General features: G+C 45.2%; 1 protein-coding gene across 1 annotated transcript in view; it reads left to right on the top strand.

Annotated features, from left to right (window-relative positions):
- The first annotated feature begins 7,605 nt into the window (after nt 1–7,605).
- Nucleotides 7,606–20,550, top strand: part of EMC7 (ER membrane protein complex subunit 7) — a 32,017-nt gene continuing 19,072 nt past the window's right edge. The window contains exons 1-2 of the mRNA XM_033953306.1: nt 7,606–8,025; nt 10,499–10,618. Of these exons, the coding sequence (XP_033809197.1) occupies nt 7,787–8,025; nt 10,499–10,618 (359 nt within the window). The 5' untranslated portion in view covers nt 7,606–7,786. The remainder of the gene's footprint in view (nt 8,026–10,498; nt 10,619–20,550) is intronic.

Raw genomic sequence — 20,550 nt, 5'->3', positions numbered from 1 at the left:
GATCATTGTATAAAAAGTGTTCTGAAAGAAAATATTGGGCAGACTTCTAAAGTATGTGCACTGATCATGGCTGGACAGATTCAGCTTCAGTAGTTGGAGACCAAGGCCAGTGCTGGGCAGACTTCTACAATCTATGCCCTAAAAATGATGAAGGCAAATCAAGATTAGGCATGCATATGTAGTATCACACCATACCTTATGCTATCACTTTATCTTGTTGAGTAAATTGATGGATCATACAGGACTTTATCTGCTGTCAACTACTATGTTAAGTTACTATGGCCTAGATTTACTAAGCCCAATGATCCTTGGGTGAAACCTTGGCAGGTTGACTGATTCTCAACGTTTCATGAGGGCGATTGAAGGTATGCCCCCTACCAACCACACGGATCGCTACAGAGCAATCCTGACGCATGTGCAGACCATCTTTGCCTGTAGATCACAGGTGTCAAAGTCGGTCCTCGAGGGCCGCAATCCAGTCGGGTTTTCAGGATTTCCCCAATGAATATGCATGAGATCTATTTGCATACAATGAAAGCAGTGCATGCAAATAGATCTCATGCATATTCATTGAGGAAATCCTGAAAACCCGACTGGATTGCGGCCCTCGAGGAGGGACTTTGACACCCCTGCTGTAGATGGTCTGTGCATGCTTACAGAGCTGGAAACTTTTACTTCATGAGTCCATGGTTTTAATCCGCTTTAGACACGCGGGTTAAAGCTATGGGCTTGCACTACGGGGAAGGGTGAGCAGGAGAGTTGGGGCAGAGAGCGGTGCGGCAGAGAGCAGGAGAATCGGGACAGAAAGCAGGAGAGTCAGGGCAGAGAGCAGGGCAGTCGGAAAGGACGTGAATTTATCAAGGCAGAGCACAAAATAACATACACAATAAAATTACATACAAACATCTAAAATAATATAAAAAATATTACATAAACTAAAATCCTTTACATCCACAAAACTAGATAATTACATGGAGGGGCATAATCAAAAGAAACGTCTAAGTCCCCTTTTGGCCTAAGTCCCTAGGTGCAGAAATTAGGCAGCAGGGAAATGTCCATTTAAAAAAAACAAAAAAACACGTCCAAAATGAGGGTTTGTTATTTTTAGAATGGCCTACCTCTACGTTCAGCAGTTTAATCTCCCAGACTGCCACTATGTGTGTTCTTACAACACATTCCCGACCAAAAAAATTGCCCAAGTCCCAAACGCCCAAAACAAGACCTTTTAGGCAAAGAAGGGGCCAGTTCTTCACCTAAAAGAAGAATTCTTTAACCGCCGTATCATAAACAATGCAGGTTACAGAATCCTGGAACCGTCCCTCCCCCCCCCCCCCCCCCCCCAATGATTGTGACATGGGAGATGCCTGATCTCTCCTGCCACAATCCCCCGAACCTTCCCCAAATGTTTCCCAGTAGGAGAGATGCCTAATCTCTTCTGCTGTGATTCCCTGAACCTTGCCCAAATGTTTCCCAGGAGGGTGCCCAATCCCTCCTGTCAGACACAAACCCCCCTCCCCCACGAACACCTGTGCGATCGCTGGCAGGAGGGTACCCAATCCTCCTGCTGGCCAACCCTTCATGAACCCCTAATGGACAGTGCGCCACCCCTTCGAACACCCCCTCCACTCCCACCCGGACTCCCCCTAATCCCCCAACACTCCTATAACCCCCCCAGATCCCCCTCTAACCTTAGCAGATGGCCGAACAGATGGAGCCTCCCCTAGCTGGCCCGCCTTTCTCAGAATGGCGGGGATGCACCAGGGAGGGGCCTAGGGCCTGATTGACCCAGGTGCCTAAGGTCCTGCCTATAGGAGGGGCCTTAGGCACCTGGGCCAACCGGAATTGGCCCAGGTGTCTAATGCCCCTCCTATGGGTGGGGCCTTAGGCCCCTCCCCGGTGCATCCCACAATGCACTGGGAAGGAGTAGGCCCACCATTCAAAGAGAGGACTCCTCTGGCCGGCCATCTGCTAAGGTTAGAGGGGAGTCCGGGTAGGAGTGGAGGGCATCTCTCCTGCTGCAATAGTTACCGCTGCAATAGTTACCGAGGGATGGGTTGTCTGGGGCACTGAGCTGAGTGTGGCCCGATTCAGAACTTATACCTGTTTTGACTTAGTCTAAGTCAAAACGTATAAGTTCTGTCTGGCAACCTGTCAAACCGTTTTGGTTACGGCTGCCAGATGATTAAGTCTAGGTTGGCCCACCTCCTAACCTATCCACACCTCCAAAAATACCCTTTTCACTCTGGGCATACAGAGGCAGTGAAAAGGCCTAAGCTGGATTTAGATACGTCTAAAACCAGTTTTGATTGCTGGTACTTGAATGATCTGTCTTTTTGATCGTCCAAGTACCAACTTAAGCCGCTTTTTGGACTTTTTAAAAATTATTATGAGCCCCATATTCTTTTCCACACTATATATCAGTACACCAAACACAGCGTGATTTTAAAAGAAAATCCAAACTCAACCTGCATACTTCATGATACAAAAGAGGTGTCTTTTCAGCAATTTTTTTGAATTCCTCTATCTTCCCCTGCTTCTTAATATAGGATGAAAGTTTATTCTTCAGGGGCGGCACAGGAGAAAACACCCTGTCCTGACCTCCTAAAATCTGACTTCTCTCCTTGCTGATATCATCGGGTCACCCTGCTTTGAAGAGTGTAATTGTGGTAGGGAGATGTATGAGGTTACACAGTGGACCAGGTATCTTGGGGCACGACCCTGTATGCTCAGATAGGTCAAAAGTTTATATGGGATCCGATACTCAGTTTTCAACCAGTACAGCTTATAATAGAACGCAGACACATGATCATTATTTTTCAACCTAAACAGAGTTCTGATAGAATTCTGGGCTTGCTGTAAAGAACTCAACATGGTCTGAGGCCAGCCCAACAACACTATGTTGAAGTAATCCATTGTCGACAATTTGAGGGGTGAGGTGAGTATAGCGAAGTTGGCAAAAATAAGTCGTGCAGCACAGTTTTGTACAGATTACAAGGAAGCACCCAGTTATAGAACTGCCTCCTTAGTGGGAAAGTTACTAAGCTGAGGTACATGAATACTGCAATTTGTGATTAATCTTGCAATATGCATTATTTTCCTCCCTGAAGCATCAGGCTGCAAAAACTTGAGCCAGTGATCTGGATAGTATTCTTAAAGGGGCGGTGGTTCTAGATGTGAATGCATCTCTCACCTCCACTACTATACCCCCAACTGAAAAACAAGAGTTGCCTCCCCCACCATTGCACCCCCGCTTCCATGCCTGAAGGCAAATGAGGTTCCCCTGAAGGTATTGTTTACCCCTGAGGAGGAGAGTACCCTGGCGACCATGCCCCTTTAAGGATTCTCTGCAGATTGCAGCCCAATGCTCCAAGGATAAAAATGCCGGCTTTGAACTGGCATTATTTTTCCAGAAACAGAAAATGAGGCAGATAGAGACAATACACTCTATCTACCACCTCTTCCTCTCTCTTAGAAAGCTTATGTACTTAATGGCATAGTAAGGGTGACTGGCGCCCCTCCCCCACCCTCTTTCCCGCCCCCTTCCCTTTCCTCATACCTTTCTAGCTTCTCTGGCGTAAGCAGTATGTTGCCCACGTCTGTGTCGGCCCACCTTATGATGTCACTTCCTAGGTACAGGTCCCTGAAGTGATGTCAGAGCGCCGAAGCCGACGTGGGCAGCAACTTCATGCTGGGGAAAGGCTAACGGCGAGCGAGCACACACAGCAAGGAGAGGAGCGAAGAGCGAGCAGGCGGGTAAGCGAGCGAGCAGGGGGAGGGGGCGGAGAGGTGCTGACGCGCTCGTAGGAAGACTATGCCCGGGACAGACCAACCTTCCACACCCTCCTTACTATGCCACTGTATGTACTTGTCCTACACTTTTTTTGAATTCAGATAGTGTGTTCTTCTGCACCATCTCTGCCAGATACATCCATGCTATCTGTATCGGTGACAGCACAAGGTAAGTTACCATCCACTAACTTCAAGGTGCAGTCCACATCTGTAACTTGCCCATTTCCTGCCTCATTCCAAGATATGCAGTTAACGTGTGAATTAATTCACACGGTCATGCCACTGTTACCATAGCTGGGTGATAACAGTTACCATAAGCTAATTCACACTTTAACTGCTTACCTCACTTTAGTAAAAAGGCTCCAAACTGAGTGTTAAACATTAATTTTGATAAAAACACATCTGCCTATGAGACTGCTATCATTTAGGAAGGGAAAACAACTTAAAGAAAGATTAACTGGAAATTAACCTTGAGATGAAAACTACTGTAATTTGAAATTGCCAAATTAGATCCAATATACTGAAAGTATCTCTTTATTAAAGACACAAACCCTCATCCCAGGCGCTTTCTGCTCCCTAATAAGAATATCTTTATATAGAAACAAACAGAATGCTGCTACCATTTAGATTTTTGCTAGGTACTTGTGGCCTGGATTGGCCTCCATAAAGACGGGATACTGGGTTAGATGGCCCATTGGTCTTACCAGTAAGGCTATTTTTATGTTCTTAACTCTTGAAATAATAGCTGAAATGTATTGAAAACAATATGGGATCCAAAGCTTTGTCCTTTAAATCAGTGGCATAGAGACAGGGGGGCTAGGCCACGTTACTTTCAGCTCAGGCCCCTTCTGCTTGCTTAGCTGATGGAGATGCCAAACCCTGCCAGCTGAAGACATCTACGTGAACCCTGCCTGTGCAGAATGAGCACCATAAAACATAAGAATAGCATTACTGGGTCAGACCAATGGTCTCTCAAGCCCAGTAACCCATTCTCACAGTGTCCAATCCAGGTCACTAGTACCTGGCCAAAATACAATGAGTATCAATATTCCATGCTACCGATCCAGGGCAAGCAGTGGCTTCCCCCATGTCTTTCTCAATAACAGACTATGGACTTTTCCTCCAGGAACTTTTCCAAACCTTTCTTAAAACCAGCTTCGATATCCGCTCTTACCACTACCTCTGGCAATGTGTTCCAGAGCTTAACTATTCTCTGAGTGAAAATTTTTTTCCTCCTATTGGTTTTAAAAGTATTTCCCTGTAACTTCATCGAGTATCCCCTAGTCTTTGTAATTTTTGATGGAGTGAAAAATCGATTCACTTGTACCCATTCTACTCCACTCAGGATTTTGTAGACTTCAATCATATCTTTTATTTTATTTTATTTATTTATTTTTTATTTATTCAATTTTCTATACAGTTCTACCAGGGGAGCTCAGAACGGTTTACATGCATTTATTCAGGTACTCCCCTCAGCCGTTTCTTTTCCAAGCTGAAGAGCCCTAACCATTTTAGTCTTTCCTCATATGAGGTGCACTTTGGCTGCTCATGCCAATTCTCCTTCGTGTGCTCAGACCTTAAACTGAGCATGTGCAGGAGAGCCAGCATGCATGGAGGAACTCATGCAGGAGACGGCTTTGGCTGGCAGGGCTTGGCAAACCTGCCATACAAGGTAATATTTTATTGCAATAATGGCTGTGGTTGGGGAGGGGAATAATATTGAGCACCCTAAATCCATCTTTGGGAACCCCAAAATATGGACTTTGGGCTAAACCCAATCTTCGGAGAAAAGCAATTTACTATAAGTTTATATAAACATAAATAATTATTTGGGCATCCTTCAGAGACTAACTTGAAAAATATATTATTTATTGATTGCCAAATAAAATTAATGTCTGAAAAGTAATATTTTGAATGGCACCTGACTCATGTGTTTCTGGATTAAAGGTGAGAATGGTTCGACAGAGAAAAAAAAAATACAGCAATCAAGTTCTCAAACTGTCATCAGTTGAGCATTACTATTGAACCACTGCATTCCTCAAATCCACATTATGAACTTTTTGAACTCGCCACCTCATCATCCCTTTTATCGCCTACCTTCTTCACAGCTCTAAAACTTCAACAGTTTCTCCCTCTCATTCAACCTTCCCCATCCTGTGTGACTGCATCTCTCCTCCATTGCCATCATCATGTCTCTCCTACTCTTTCAGTACTCTTCTGCTCCTCCTGTTGCTCACTGCTGGGGACATCGACCCCCCCCCCCCCCCCCATTCTGGCCCTCCTAATCAAGTCTCACCCTACCTGTGCTTATCACACCACTGTCTCAAATCTTATTTCCATTATTCTCCTCTCCCTTTCTCATATGCTCTGTGGAATGACCCCCTTTATCTCCAACGAAATTGCTTACATCCATGACCTCTCTATCTCATTCCTTCCACCTGCTTGCACTAACTGAGACCTGGCTCTGCCCTGAAGACTGTTTCAGTCGCTGCACAGAGGTTACATTTTCTCCCATATGCCTTGCCCAGTTGGTTGTAGAGGAGTTGAGCTGTTACTCTCACCCTCATGTAGATTTCAACCTCTTCTACCTCAGTCTCACATGTTATGACAATTACAGGCTGACATCCGAGAATGTGGGTTTCAGCAGCTAAACCATCTACCCTACAGTCCTGACCTGGCTCTCTCAGATTATTTCCTGTTCCGAGTTCTGAAGAAATATCTCCACGGACAGCAGTTTTCAAGTGATGAAGACATCAAGGAAGCTGTGACGTTGTGGTTTGAAGATCAAACAGAAGAATTATTTTCAAAGAGGTTAAAGTGATTGCATGAAAAGTGGATGAAGTGTATGGAGCTATCAGGGGTAGGGTTACCAGATGTCCAGATTTACCTGGACATGTCCTCTTTTAAGAGGACTGTCCGGGTGTCTTTCTAACCTGTAAGCAGTTTGTCCGGGCTTTTGGCTCGGGGCTGGATGGGCCTCCAAGTATGCATGGATGTGTCGCAATAACATCACATGCATGCGTGCATGTATGTGACATCGTGTCGCATCTGTGCATGTTGAGGCCCTCCTAGACACAGTTGCAAGCTTAAGAGGTTTGTATGGGGGCAGGGCTGGGGCAGAATGGGACATTGCTGGGGGCGGGGATGCCCAGGTTTTTTTACTTCGTGAAATCTGGTAAGTCCAATCAGGAGACTATATTGAAAAATAAAAAGTTTTTAAAACTCTTTTCTTTCCTACTGAGATAGATAAATTATTGAACACTCCTTGTACTTTTTTGAACTTTGAGACTGAAAAACACTCTCTGGCTTAAAAAAAAGTCATCTAGTCACCTGTGGATCTGGATATCTTGGAACAAAGTTGGTATTAAGCTGAAAGGCATATTTGTTTGAGGTTTGAATATTATCTCTAATTTAATGTACATTTGATCACTTGTGAATTGAAAATTAGCTTTGGATGCTCATTTATATTTAATTTACCTTGTTTAAACAACATCTGATAACAATTGGGCATACCTATTTAGTTTTCCTTCACCCTCAATTGTCTTTTTTTTTTTAAGTTGCAATAAATACAAATATGTAAATGTTTAACCTCTGTGTTGGTGTGAATTGTAGGTGAAACATCTGACCGTGATTATAACATTTAATTGTAATGTAATTGTATCACACCACCACTAGGAGGTTTTACACAAACACCCCCTTTACTCACTGTCTCTAACAACCCCCAAGCTCCCATCCTATTGCAAGACCACACCCCCCCTTGCCAACTTCGCTTTGCATTCATATTGCATAACTCTCCGGGGAAAAAACGCACAGACCCTGAATATCACGTGACTCTCAGGACAGCGCGACGCATTTGAGGTTGGTGCGCACTCCGATGACATCTTGACGCATCGGGCGGAAGGCGGGGCGTTGGGTAGCAGCCGGCGTTTCCTGTGAGACAGTTAGCTGAGGGCCTGGTGCTGGTTCTGGTTCGTTCTTTTGCTGGCCTGGAGCTGCCATGACTGTCGTCTCCTGGCATTCGGCCTCCGTTGGCGAGGCGCTCTTGTTGCTGCTGCTGTATCTATCGGTGCTTGGCTGTCGAGCATCTGACATCGAGTTTCCGGGAGCCACTGGTGGAGCCTCCGGGGAGCGTTTTCGGATCGAAGGCCGTGCGGTGGTGCCTGGTGTGAAGCCACAGGACTGGGTCTGGGCCGCCCGGGTGCTGGTGGACGGTGAGGAGCACGTCGGTTTCCTAAAGTAAGAGACTGGTGGTGGGTGTCATATGGTGCATCAGTTTGTTCTGGCACTATTGGTTTGCTTTCTCACTGCCTTAGCTATTATCATATAAACATATATATTTTTGCACCATACTTTAATGTTCACCTTTTTTTAGATTCCAAATTGTGCAAAATAACTTCAGAATTGGTGGGTAGTGTATTCTAATTATCAATTACGTTCTGAGCTTACTTAACAGATGCAGTCTAAGGTTGGAACTCATCTCATATGAGGAAAGACTAAAAAGGTTAGGGTTCTTTAGCTTGGAAATAGATGGCTGAGGGGAGATATGATTGAAGTCTACAAAATCCTGAGTGGAGTAGAACTGGTACAAGTGGATTGATCTTTCACTGTGTCAAAAATTACAAGGACTAGGGGACACAGTGAAGTTACAGGGAAATGCTTTTAAAACCAATAGAAGAAAATATTTTTTCACTCAGTTAAGCTCTGGGACGCTTTGCCCGAGGTTGTGGTAAGCACAGATAGCATAGCTGATTTTAAGTAAGGTTTGGACAATTTCCTGGAGAAAACATCCATAGTCTGTTATTGAGAGAGACATGGGGGAAGCCTCTGCTTGCCCTAGATTGGTAGCATGGAATGTTGCTACTCTTTCGTTTTTTGTCAGGTACTAGTGACCCGAATTGGCTACCATGAGGACGTGCTACTGGGCTTGATGAATCATTGGTCTGACCCAGTAAGACTATTCTTATGTACACAGTCCACTCTCCATACATTTTTATGGGGTGGATGCGACGGTGAAAGAGGATATTACTTTTGGGTCCTCTGTGTTAATGGTAGATTCATCTGTCCCACCCTATACTCAGGAGACTGCTTTGGTACATCACCTACTGTCAGGATTTGTATGCCTTGTGCACCAGAAGGGAAGATTAGGTATCTCTATAATCTTCTTTCTGGAGACAGGACATTTGAGTCCTGACACCCTGCCCTGTCAGTCTGGAGTTTGCATGCTTGCTATTTGGACAAACACTTGTGTCCAGAGCTGGAAATTTTGGTCCTGTCAATTGGATATATACAAAAGAAAAAAAAGAGTAGAGCGGTAAGTGAGGCTTTACAAGCTGCATAAGTTTAATACCGGGTGCATTTTCTTGTGTGGTGTCCGTTTGATCCATCTAGGTTGTTTAAAGTGTTGTTTAACCGGAAGCCTTTTCTCTGATGTCGCAACGTCAGATGGAAGGCTTCCAGATGAGGCGCGGGATGCGTGAGGAGCCGCTGTCCACGGCTTTGTGCACTGCAGCACTGAGGCAGAGGGAGCCGGCCCGAAGATAACACCAGGGGCGGCATAAAACGGCCAGGCAGGAGCAGGCCAGAAGGCAAGGCACAGCATGGAGGGAGGGAAACAATAACGGTAGGGGGAATGATTTTATTTTTGAATTTAGTGATTGATTTACATCTGCTGTCCGTATTTTGCACTGTTCAGACCCAGCAGCGGCAAATCTTATGTTCTAGGAAATATGAATAATTAATGTGCTGTGGGATGATTCAGTCATAATCTTGCTACTGGTAGCTTAAGTTTTACTAGCATGGGTATCGGTTCTAATGTCTGCATCCGTCCCCCAATTTTGTATTAGGTCATTTTTTTTTTTTTCTAATATCCTTGACTTGAGACTGAGTCCTGCAGGGAATTTGACTTGAGACTGAGTCCAGCAGGGAATTACTGCATCATGCAGCTCACACTTATTTAAAAAAAAAAAAAGTATGCGTCATGAATTTTTTTATATACCACCTTTTTGTGGGTACAATCAAAACAGTTTATATATACTATATGCAGAGACTTTAAAAACAGAGCTCTGCAGGAAAATTCTGCATCTTCAGGAGCTGACAGTATAGTGAGAAGGTTGAGTGACAAGCTGGAATTTTGAATGTGCATAAAGCCTACTAGCTACATGGGGAAGATATATTCATGAGAGAAACTGGTTGAAGGCTATGGTTGGTGGAGGAAGAGACAAGAGAGAGGGAATGAGTGCTTGGTTGAAATGGGTACGAGTAAGACACTGGTGTGAGGTCTTGGGCCATGGTAATGGGTGAAATAGAAGCATTTTCTTCAAGCACAGCTATCAACATGATTGGATGAAAGAGTGTTGCTGTCTTCTGCCATGAAGTGTTAAGAGCCTGGTTGAACTCTGTCTTCATAGAGAATGGGGAAAAAATAGCCTTAATAAATTCACAGTCTAAAGTAGGAGTAGCAAATCTTGACCTCTAAACTTCTCCCTCATATCTGCTCTTGAACTTTGGTGGGTGGCAACAGGGTAGGAGCCAAAAGAAACATAGGTTTTTGGTCTGGCTCTTAGTTTTAAAGAATGTCAGTCTGTGACTTGCTGCTTTTTCCTACTGTTAATTGAGGGACAGGGGATCCAATTCTCATAACATTTTCTATCTGACCTGTTTTCATTCTGTTTCATACTTAAATCTGAATTATCATGTATCTCTTTCCTAGGACTGATGGAAGTTTTGTGGTTCATGATGTGCCTTCAGGTTCATATGTAGTAGAAGTTGTATCCCCATCTCATCGATTCGAGTCTGTTCGAGTGGACATAACTTCAAAAGGAAAAATGAGGTAAGATTGTAGTGTATATGAAGCCAGTGTCAGATTTCCATAGAGGAACATCAAGGCTTCCTTGTTAGCAGAACAGATGAATTCAGAAACAGATGAGTTAAATCTATCTACCAGCTTAACTGAGGCTTCCTGTGCCTATTAGCTATGCTTTATACGGATACAGCAATTTTAAAATGGCCCCTGTAAATGCTACCCTGTGAACTGTAATAGAGACTTTCTACGCTCTTAAAGTTCCTAGCTAATATTTTAAAATAAAGTCCATGAGCTTATCTATTTAACTTTGCTTCCCATTCCCCTAGTTTGCAAGCAGTTTCCCAGAAAAACCTTACCAGTGAAGATCTCTGTCACTGCACCTCTTCTGGTTTCCCTATCTGGGCAATTGGCTGGTGAAGACCACATTGAAGGAGGGTACTCAGGAGTCAATGCAGATAACCATTTGGGTGTTAAATCTACTAGGCTTCATTTTAAACTACTCCAAATCCCATCTGACTCCAGTCCAGCAACTGGAATTCATAGGAACCCTGCTAGATTCAGTGCAGCATGAGCATTTCTACCTGTAATATAGGCAGACACACTAGTCTCCCTAGCCACTCGGTTTTGCACCTATCAGCAGGTTACAGTAGATGTTGAGGTTGCTGGGTCACGTGGCATCCAGAGTACATGTCACTCCCTTGGCATGACTACACATGAGAATGACCCAGTGGACTCTAGCATCCCATGGTCTCAGGCCTTTGGGAACCTAGTGAATGTCATCCAGATACTGACAGACCTCGTGAAATCCCTGTTCTGGTGAACAATTCAATCCAATTTGACTGTGGGACTATCATTTCAAAATTCCTCAGCACCACACTTCAGGCCCTACTGGTGGATCCACCTTACAATAAATCTTATCACAACAGAGTATTCCGTACACACCCTAAATTCTTCATAAGGTACCACCTGAACCAGTCAATTGTCCTGCCAACATTTTTTCCCAAACCTCATGTCCATGTTAAATCTTTATTGATTTTTAAACTTTGATAGTGCAATACAATTGATTGAACATAAAATATTGCATAAAACACACTATTAACTACACAGATAATACATTAAACATTCATTTTCTCCCATTCACATCTCAATTATTAATACAACAATGCACATGATGTAATTATAATTAAGTAATTTATCTCCTCAAAATACAATTTCTCTCTCCCCACCCACCCACCCTCCCTGGATGTGTAAGGAAATCTAATAAAAAAGAAAGATACAAGATCCTTACTGCAATGCAACAAATGCAGTCAATGGACTCCACACTTTATTAAATGACTTACTGGTCCCCAAATGTTCTGCAGTCATTCTTTTGTTTAACATTTTTTATTGATTTTTTTTTTTCATTTAACAACAAGTGTGTCATAAACTTTCATACAATTATCTTAAAAATACACTTGATATCTCTATAACATACTTTACATACAACATAACTTATATTATCCTTATTATAACTTTAGACATCATATACAATTTAATGATTTTATCAACTATTATTTAATTATGAATCCCTTTCCCTCCCCTTATTTTGTTAGTTGCACATAATATAACAATTATTATGATTATTTATATTTTATGATAAAGAGAATAAAACCTACCCCCCCCCCCCTCCTTTAATCATTATCTTATTATGGGAAAAAATTATATCAATCATTACAAAAATCTGTTAATGGTCCCCAAATTTTCTTGAACTTATCGATATACCTTTTTTGTGTTGCAAATGTACGCTCCATCTTATATATATGGCAAACTGAATTCCACCAAAAGTTATAATTTAATCTGTCATAAATTCTTCCAGTTGTGTGTAATTTGTTGAACTGCTACTCCAGTCAATATAAATAAAAGTTTATTATTATTTAACGAGATTTGACTCCGAGCTCTCATTGCAGTACCAAACAAAATCGTATCATATGTCAAGGCTACCGGATTTTCTAACATCCTATTTATTTGAGGCCAAATTGATTTCCAAAATAATAATATGAATGGACAATAAAATAAAAGGTGATCTAATGTCCCCGCTTCTAGATGACAATGCCAGCATCTATTAGACTTAGAGCTATCAATTCTATGTAAACGAGTAGGGGTCCAAAAAGCTCTATGCAAAAGAAAAAACCATGTTTGTCTCATAGAAGCTGACATTGTACATCTTAACCTCCAAGACCAAAGTCGTGGCCATTGAGATGCATTAATCTGATGCTTAATTTCAATGCTCCAAATGTCTCTAAGACCATTTTTTTTTTTTTTTAAATTCACAAATCCAGATATCAATTTATTGCGGCCTGGTGACCCATGGAATCTATCTGAAAACATAAGAATTCCATACTATGATAATTATTAAGGTTTTTCCATTCAGGGAACCCTACCTGAATGGCCTGCTTCAATTGCAACCATCTGAAATATTGTGATTTATTTAAACCAAATTTATTTTGCAATTGTGAAAACTCAAGCAGTTTACCTTTATTCATTACATCCTCTAAAATACGAATTCCAGCAATCATCCAACGTTTCCAGATAATTTTAAAACCGCCAACCTTGATCTTTGGGTTTAGCCATATTGTTTGAGTCGTTGATTTAGTTATTGGAATAGGAGTTAGGTTACTTATATACCTTATAGTTTTCCAGGTATCAACAAATATTTTGTGCTCCTTATATAACCTTGAACAAGACAAAAAATAGAACCCTAAATGGAGGAGGTACAACAACAAGCTAACAAATGAAAGAACCTCCCTCACCCCAAGAAGTCTGCAAAGATTAGGGAAAAGAGATGAAGTCCAACTCCAAACTAAGCAGAAAATGAAAATAATTCTATAATATAATTTAAGAGTATTAACCGGACAAGCCCTCAGTCACACAGCAACCTCTGGAAACTCCAGGGAAAAGCTGTCGCGAATTTACACCCAGAAAGGTGTTAACTGCGAAACATCCCCGGGCTTGCTCCGGATATTATTTGTGGTGCTTAACTAGTGCAAAATGTGCAATGTGTGAAAAAACTCAAATGAAAAAAACACACATTATCAAAATAAAGAAGGAATTACCCCTAAGCTGGGGGCCAAACTGGAAAGTTAGTGTCCAAATCCAACCAAGCTCAAAAATACACAGGCTGTAAGAACTTAGCTTCTCCGTGTGTAATGGAAATGGTGATCCATAAGCAGTAAATGAAGTAAATGTCCACCGCACTGCTCGATGACTCTCAAGTTCGTGAATGAAGCAGGAAAGAAATGGCCTTCCCGCTCGCGCTTTTTTTCCCTATTTTTTCTTCTTTTGCCTTCGGGTTTATTTTTCTTTTGATTTGTAAAAAAAAAAAAAAAAATTTTGCATTTTTTCCCCTTTTTTTCGATTTTGCCCCGGCGGGGCCTGTTGCCATTATACAGGCCTCGGGGTTCGATTTTGCGGAGGCTGTTTTCCCCTTCATGCTCCCGCAGGTCGGTTTTAAGAAGTGCCAGCGGTGTGCACGCCCGATCTCCCTCACTGACCCACACAATTGGTGTTTGCAGTGTTTGGGGCCGGAGCATCGGGCGGACTCCTGCACCCGCTGTGCCACTCTTAAAAAGAGAACTCTCAAAAACCGAAAAATTCAACAAACTCTTTTGTTCGGCACTGGGTCGGCGATGGACTCCTCGACATCGACAGCGGTCCCACAGAAATCGGCACCGTCTACTTTGACACCGCCCGACCCCGCATCGGCGTCTCTGGCGCCAGGTAAGCCGGCTAAGAAGCCTCCCTCTTCCCTCGAGCGCCCTCCAACTACGGTGGCGACACCGACCTTGCCGGCCTCGCGCCGACCCCGCAAGCGCTCCGCCCCGATCTCGGTGAGCGCCTCATCATCGGCCTCCTCATCGCCGGGGCGTGGAGCGGCATCTAAGGAACCGAAACAAAAGAAAGCGGTTCCGATGCCACCCCTAGATGACCGTATTTCGGCCATCTTAAAAGTTCAACTCCAGGAACAGTTACAGCGACAGCTCGAGCACCTGTTGCCCACTATCCTGGCACCGCTCCTTCCGGTACCAGACCGGCCCGAGCCCCGTACCGAGCCCCCGGTATCCACCCCATCGGTACCTATTAACACCTCCATGCCGATTCTTTCGGCTGAGCAACTTCATACCCATCCGGTGGTCCACTCCCATACCACGACGGATCCTCCTCGGCACCAGGCAGAGCGTCCTACTTCCCGGGACCGGGATCGACGCCGGTCCTCTTCTGGTACCGTTTCGGTGCGCTCTGGAAAATCTTTATCTAAGACTCGCCATACCGCACCTTCCACCCCGGTGTCTCGGCATGCACCAGAGGTCCGGGACCCTGATTTATGGGAGGAGTCCCCTCCCGGTACCGAGGAGGATCCCTCCTCATCTGATGAGGACCCGTCGGCACCCGATGCCACCTCCAAACCAGAGCAGTCCTCCTTTTCGAAATTTCTCAGGGAGATGTCTGCAGCACTATCCCTTCCTCTAGAATCTGACTCAAAAAAATCTCAAGCCTTCCTGGAGGCTTTAGATTTTGAACAACCTCCCAAGGAGTTCCTCAAGCTTCCCATGCATGACATCCTACGGGAAACTTTTTACAAAAATTGGGAGAACCCCCTTACGGTACCGGGGGCCCCCCGTAAACTGGACAACCTCTATCGTGTCATCCCTATCCCAGGGTTCGACAAGTCTCAATTGCCCCATGAGTCCCTTCTTGTTGAATCCACCTTGAAAAAGACTCAGGGCTCCAGTGTCTATGCCTCCACCCCCCCTGGCAGAGAGGGTAAGACCATGGACAAGTTTGGCAAGAGGCTCTACCAAAATGCCATGCTGGCCAACAGGGCGAACAACTATTCATTCCATTTTTATTTTTATATTAAACATTTGGTCCAACAGCTGTCCGCCCTCCAAAAATACCTGCCGGAACGCAAGGTCCCACTGTTCCAACAGCACATCTCTGGCCTTCTTCAATTGCGCAAGTTTATGGTCCACTCGATATACGATTCATTCGAGCTCACCTCCCGTGCCTCTGCCATGGCCGTAGCCATGCGCCGCCTGGCCTGGCTGAGAGTCTCCGACCTGGACATCAATCACCAGGATCGTCTAGCCAACGCCCCCTGTCTCGGGGATGAACTTTTTGGAGAGTCCCTGGATTCCACCACCCAGAAACTCTCCGCCCATGAAACCAGGTGGGACACCCTGATCAAGCCAAAGAAGAAGGCTCCACCTGCCCGACCTTATCGACCTCAGTCGTCTTATCAACGCAGGTTCTCAGCCAGGCCCCTCAATCCGCCTCCTCAGCAACCTCGGCGGCCACGTCAACAACAGCACCATGCCCAGGCTCGTTCTCAGGCCACTCAACCCTCCAAGCCTCTTCAGCCTGCAAAGCAGTCTCAGCCCTTTTGACTCTTCTCTCCAGGGCATAGCCAGTCTTCCACCTTCGCTACCTCTTCCACAACCAATCGGAGGTCGTCTCACCATATTCTCCAGCCGTTGGGAGGTCATCACATCGGACCAGTGGGTCCTCAACATCATCCGCCACGGCTACTCTCTCAACTTCCAGACTCTTCCACCGGACAACCCTCCCGTAGAGTCTGCTTCTCACTCATTTCAAACCCCCCTCCTCCTGAGGGAGGTTCAATCCCTCCTTCTTCTCAATGCCATCGAAGAAGTACCTCCAGACCAAAGGGGTCAGGGATTCTACTCCCGCTACTTCCTGGTACCCAAAAAGACGGGAGACCTCCGTCCCATTCTCGATCTCAGGGACCTCAACAAGTGTCTGATAAAGGAGAAGTTCAGAATGCTCTCCCTTGCCACGCTCTACCCTTTTCTTTCTCAACACGACTGGCTATGTTCCCTGGACCTCAAAGAGGCCTACACTCACATCTCCATCAATCCGACTTCTCGCCGCTATCTGCGGTTCCAAGTACTGCACCGCCACTATCAGTACAAGGTGCTACCGTTTGGCCTCGCTTCCTCACCCAGAGTCTTCACCAAATGCCTCATAGTAGTTGCGGCCTTCCTCAGGTCTCACAACCTCCAGGTGTTCCCCTACTTGGACGATTGGTTGGTGAAAGCACCTTCATCTCCACTTGTACTACAGGCTACTCATCACACCATCTCTCTCCTCCACCTCCTGGGGTTCGAGATCAACTACCCCAAGTCGCATTTACTTCCCACCCAGCGACTTCAATTCATCGGAGCTGTTCTGGACACCACTCTAATGAGGGCTTTTCTTCCCTCCGATCGTCAGTGGACTCTGCTCCATCTCTGTCGTCAGGTGCTCAAACACCCCTCCATTTCTGCTCGACAGATGATGGTCCTCCTGGGACACATGGCCTCGACAGTACATGTCCTTCCTCTGGCACGTCTCCACCTCCGCACGCCTCAATGGACTCTCGCCAACCAATGGTCACAGACGACGGATCTTCTTTCTCATCCCATCTCTGTGACATCATCTCTTCAGCAATCTCTCCAATGGTGGTTGAACTCCTCAAATCTTTCCAGGGGTCTGCTCTTTCATCTGCCCCCTCACTCTATGGTCATCACCACGGATGCGTCCCCCCTATGCGTGGGGAGCTCACCTAGGAGATCTCCGCACCCAGGGACTTTGGACCCCACAGGAGCGTCGACATCACATCAATTTCCTGGAACTCAGAGCCATGTTCTACGCCCTCAAGGCTTTCCAACATCTTCTCTGCCCTCAGGTTCTCCTCCTGTGCACAGACAATCAAGTCGCCATGTACTACATAAACAAGCAAGGCGGCACCGGATCTCGCCCCCTTTGTCTGGAGGCTCTACGCCTCTGGACCTGGGCTACGAACCGCAATCTCTTCCTCAGGGCGGTCTATATCCAGGGCGAACAGAACTCCCTGGCCGACAATCTCAGCCGCATCCTTCAACCTCACGAGTGGACGTTGGACCCTCCGACTCTACTCTCCATCTTTGCTCGCTGGGGCACTCCGCAGGTGGACCTCTTTGCAGCACCTCACAATCATCAGCTGCCCCAATTCTGCTCCAGACTCTTCTCTCCTCACCGTCTGGCCCCGGATGCATTCCTACTCGATTGGAGGGATCGATTCCTGTATGTTTTCCCTCCACTTCCTCTGATGTTGCGGACCTTGTCCAAGCTCCGCAGGGACAAAGCCACCATGATTCTCATCGCCCCTCGGTGGCCTCGTCAACACTGGTTCTCCCTCCTGCTCCAACTCAGCTCCAGGGAGCCCATTCCTCTTCCTGTGTTTCCTACTCTACTTACTCAGCAGCATCAGTCTCTACTGCATCCCAATCTGTCCTCGCTCCACCTGACAGCTTGGTTTCTCTCGGGCTGACCTCTCCAGAGAATCTATCTCAGCCTGTCCGCCTCATATTGGACGCCTCCAGAAAACCGGCCACCCTCCAATGTTACCATCAGAAGTGGACCAGGTTCTCCTCCTGGTGTCTACGGCATCATCATGAACCCACCTCTTTAGCGGTGGAAACTGTGCTGGATTATTTACTCTCGCTATCCAATGCTGGCCTCAAATCTACCTCCATCCGAGTCCACCTCAGTGCCATCACTGCGTTTCACGAGCCTATCCTCGGAAAAACCCTCACGGCTCATACTCTGGTTTCCAGATTTATGAGGGGTCTCTTCAATATCAAACCGCCTCTCAAGCCTCCTCCTGTCGTCTGGGACCTGAATGTGGTTCTATCAGCACTCATGAAACCTCCGTTTGAGCCTCTTGCCACAACTTCGCTCAGGCTTCTTACCTGGAAGGTGCTCTTCCTAATTGCCATCACCTCTGCCAGGAGGGTTAGCGAACTGCATGCACTGGTTGCTGACCCACCGTTCACTGTCTTTCACCATGACAAGGTTGTTCTACGTACCCACCCTAAATTCCTCCCCAAGGTGGTCTCGGCTTTTCACCTCAACCAGTCCATTGTGTTGCCAGTCTTCTTCCCTAAACCTCACTCGCATCCTGGGGAGCAGGCGTTGCACACGCTGGATTGTAAGCGTGCCCTTGCTTACTACCTTGATCGTACCAGAGCTCACCGAACATCCCCTCAGCTATTTCTGTCTTTCGATCCTAACCGTATGGGTCTCCCTGTCTCCAAACGGACGCTTTCTAATTGGCTTGCTGCCTGTATCGCATTCTGCTATGCTCGGGCCGGTCTCTCACTGGAAGGAGCTGTCACGGCCCACAGAGTCCGAGCTATGGCTGCTTCTGTAGCTTTCCTCCGTTCCACGCCCATCGAGGAAATTTGCAAGGCAGCCACTTGGTCCTCAGTTCACACGTTCACTACTCACTACTGTCTGGATGCTTTCTCCAGACGGGATGGACACTTCGGCCAATCTGTGTTACAAAATTTATTTTCATAATGGCCAACCATCCCCCCTCCCTCTTTGTTAGCTTGGAGGTCACCCATGTGTTAAGAATATGCTGCCTGCTTGTCCTGGGATAAAGCACAGTTACTTACCGTAACAGGTGTTATCCAGGGACAGCAGGCAGATATTCTTACGTCCCACCCACCTCCCCGGGTTGGCTTCTTAGCTGGCTTATCCTAACTGGGGACCACGCACTCCTCCGTCGGGTGGGAAGGCACTCGCGCACGCGCGGTGCGGCCAACTAGAAACTTCTAGTTAAAAAGGTCCGTACCGAGGGCTCCGTCGGTGACGTCACCCATGTGTTAAGAATATCTGCCTGCTGTCCCTGGATAACACCTGTTACGGTAAGTAACTGTGCTTTCTGGGTGTAAATTCGCGACAGCTTTTCCCTGGAGTTTCCAGAGGTTGCTGTGTGACTGAGGGCTTGTCCGGTTAATACTCTTAAATTATATTATAGAATTATTTTCATTTTCTGCTTAGTTTGGAGTTGGACTTCATCTCTTTTCCCTAATCTTTGCAGACTTCTTGGGGTGAGGGAGGTTCTTTCATTTGTTACCTTATATAACCTTGGCATTTGAATACTGATAACATGACTCAGACGTAAAGGAAACATGAGTCTCCATTCTAACCAGAACCAATCTGGTATATTTTCAATGGGCTCTGGGAGGATCCAATACATACCTTGACGCAGAATATAGGCTTGATGGTACCTATAGAAATTTGGAAAATTTACCCCTCCCTCCGCAATTGGTCTTTGTAAAGATACTAAAGCAATTCTGGGGTTTTTGCCAAGCCAAATAAATTTTGTTAAAATCTTATCCAATTTTTTATAAAAAGACCCCTGAAAAAAAATTGGTATCATGGCCATTTGGTAACAAACTACAGGTAAAAATCATCATTTTAACAGTTTGCAATCTCCCCCACCAAGATATCTGTAAAGGATTCCATTGCTCACACATTTCTATCACCTTATGTAATAAATTTTTTTCATTGTTTTTCATAGTATCATCCGCTGTTTTTGTAATCCAAATTCCTAAGTATTTTAAACCCTCCTCTTTCCAGATAAAAGAAAATGAATCAAATAAACTTTTTGTACAATGTACATTGAGTGGAAGAACTTCTGATTTATTCCAATTTATTTTATATCCTGAAAATTTTCCAAATTTCTCAATCAAGTCAAGCAAGTGTGGAATGGTTGTTTCTGGATTTCTCAAATAAAGTAAAATATCATCCACATATGCTGACAATTTATATTCTCTATCTGAATGCGGAATACCCTGTATCTCCTTCACTTGTTCTATAGCTAACAACAAGGGTTCCAAAACTATATCAAAAAGCAAAGGAGATAGTGGGCATCCTTGTCTAACCCCCTCTGCAGAATAAATCGTTCTGAAAAATTGTTATTAATATACAATCTTGCAGCAGGGGAGCTATACAATGCTTTTATTATTTGTATAAATCCGGATCCTCTACCAAACCACTCCATTGCCTGATACATGAAGGTCCATTCCACTCTATCAAAAGCTTTCTCAGCATCTAATGAAACAGAAAATGCTGGATCATTAATGGATTTT

Source organism: Geotrypetes seraphini, chromosome 7 (assembly GCF_902459505.1).
Source record: "Geotrypetes seraphini chromosome 7, aGeoSer1.1, whole genome shotgun sequence".
NCBI classification, from domain to species: Eukaryota; Metazoa; Chordata; class Amphibia; order Gymnophiona; family Dermophiidae; genus Geotrypetes; species Geotrypetes seraphini.
This window is presented reverse-complemented; position numbering and strand designations above follow the sequence as displayed.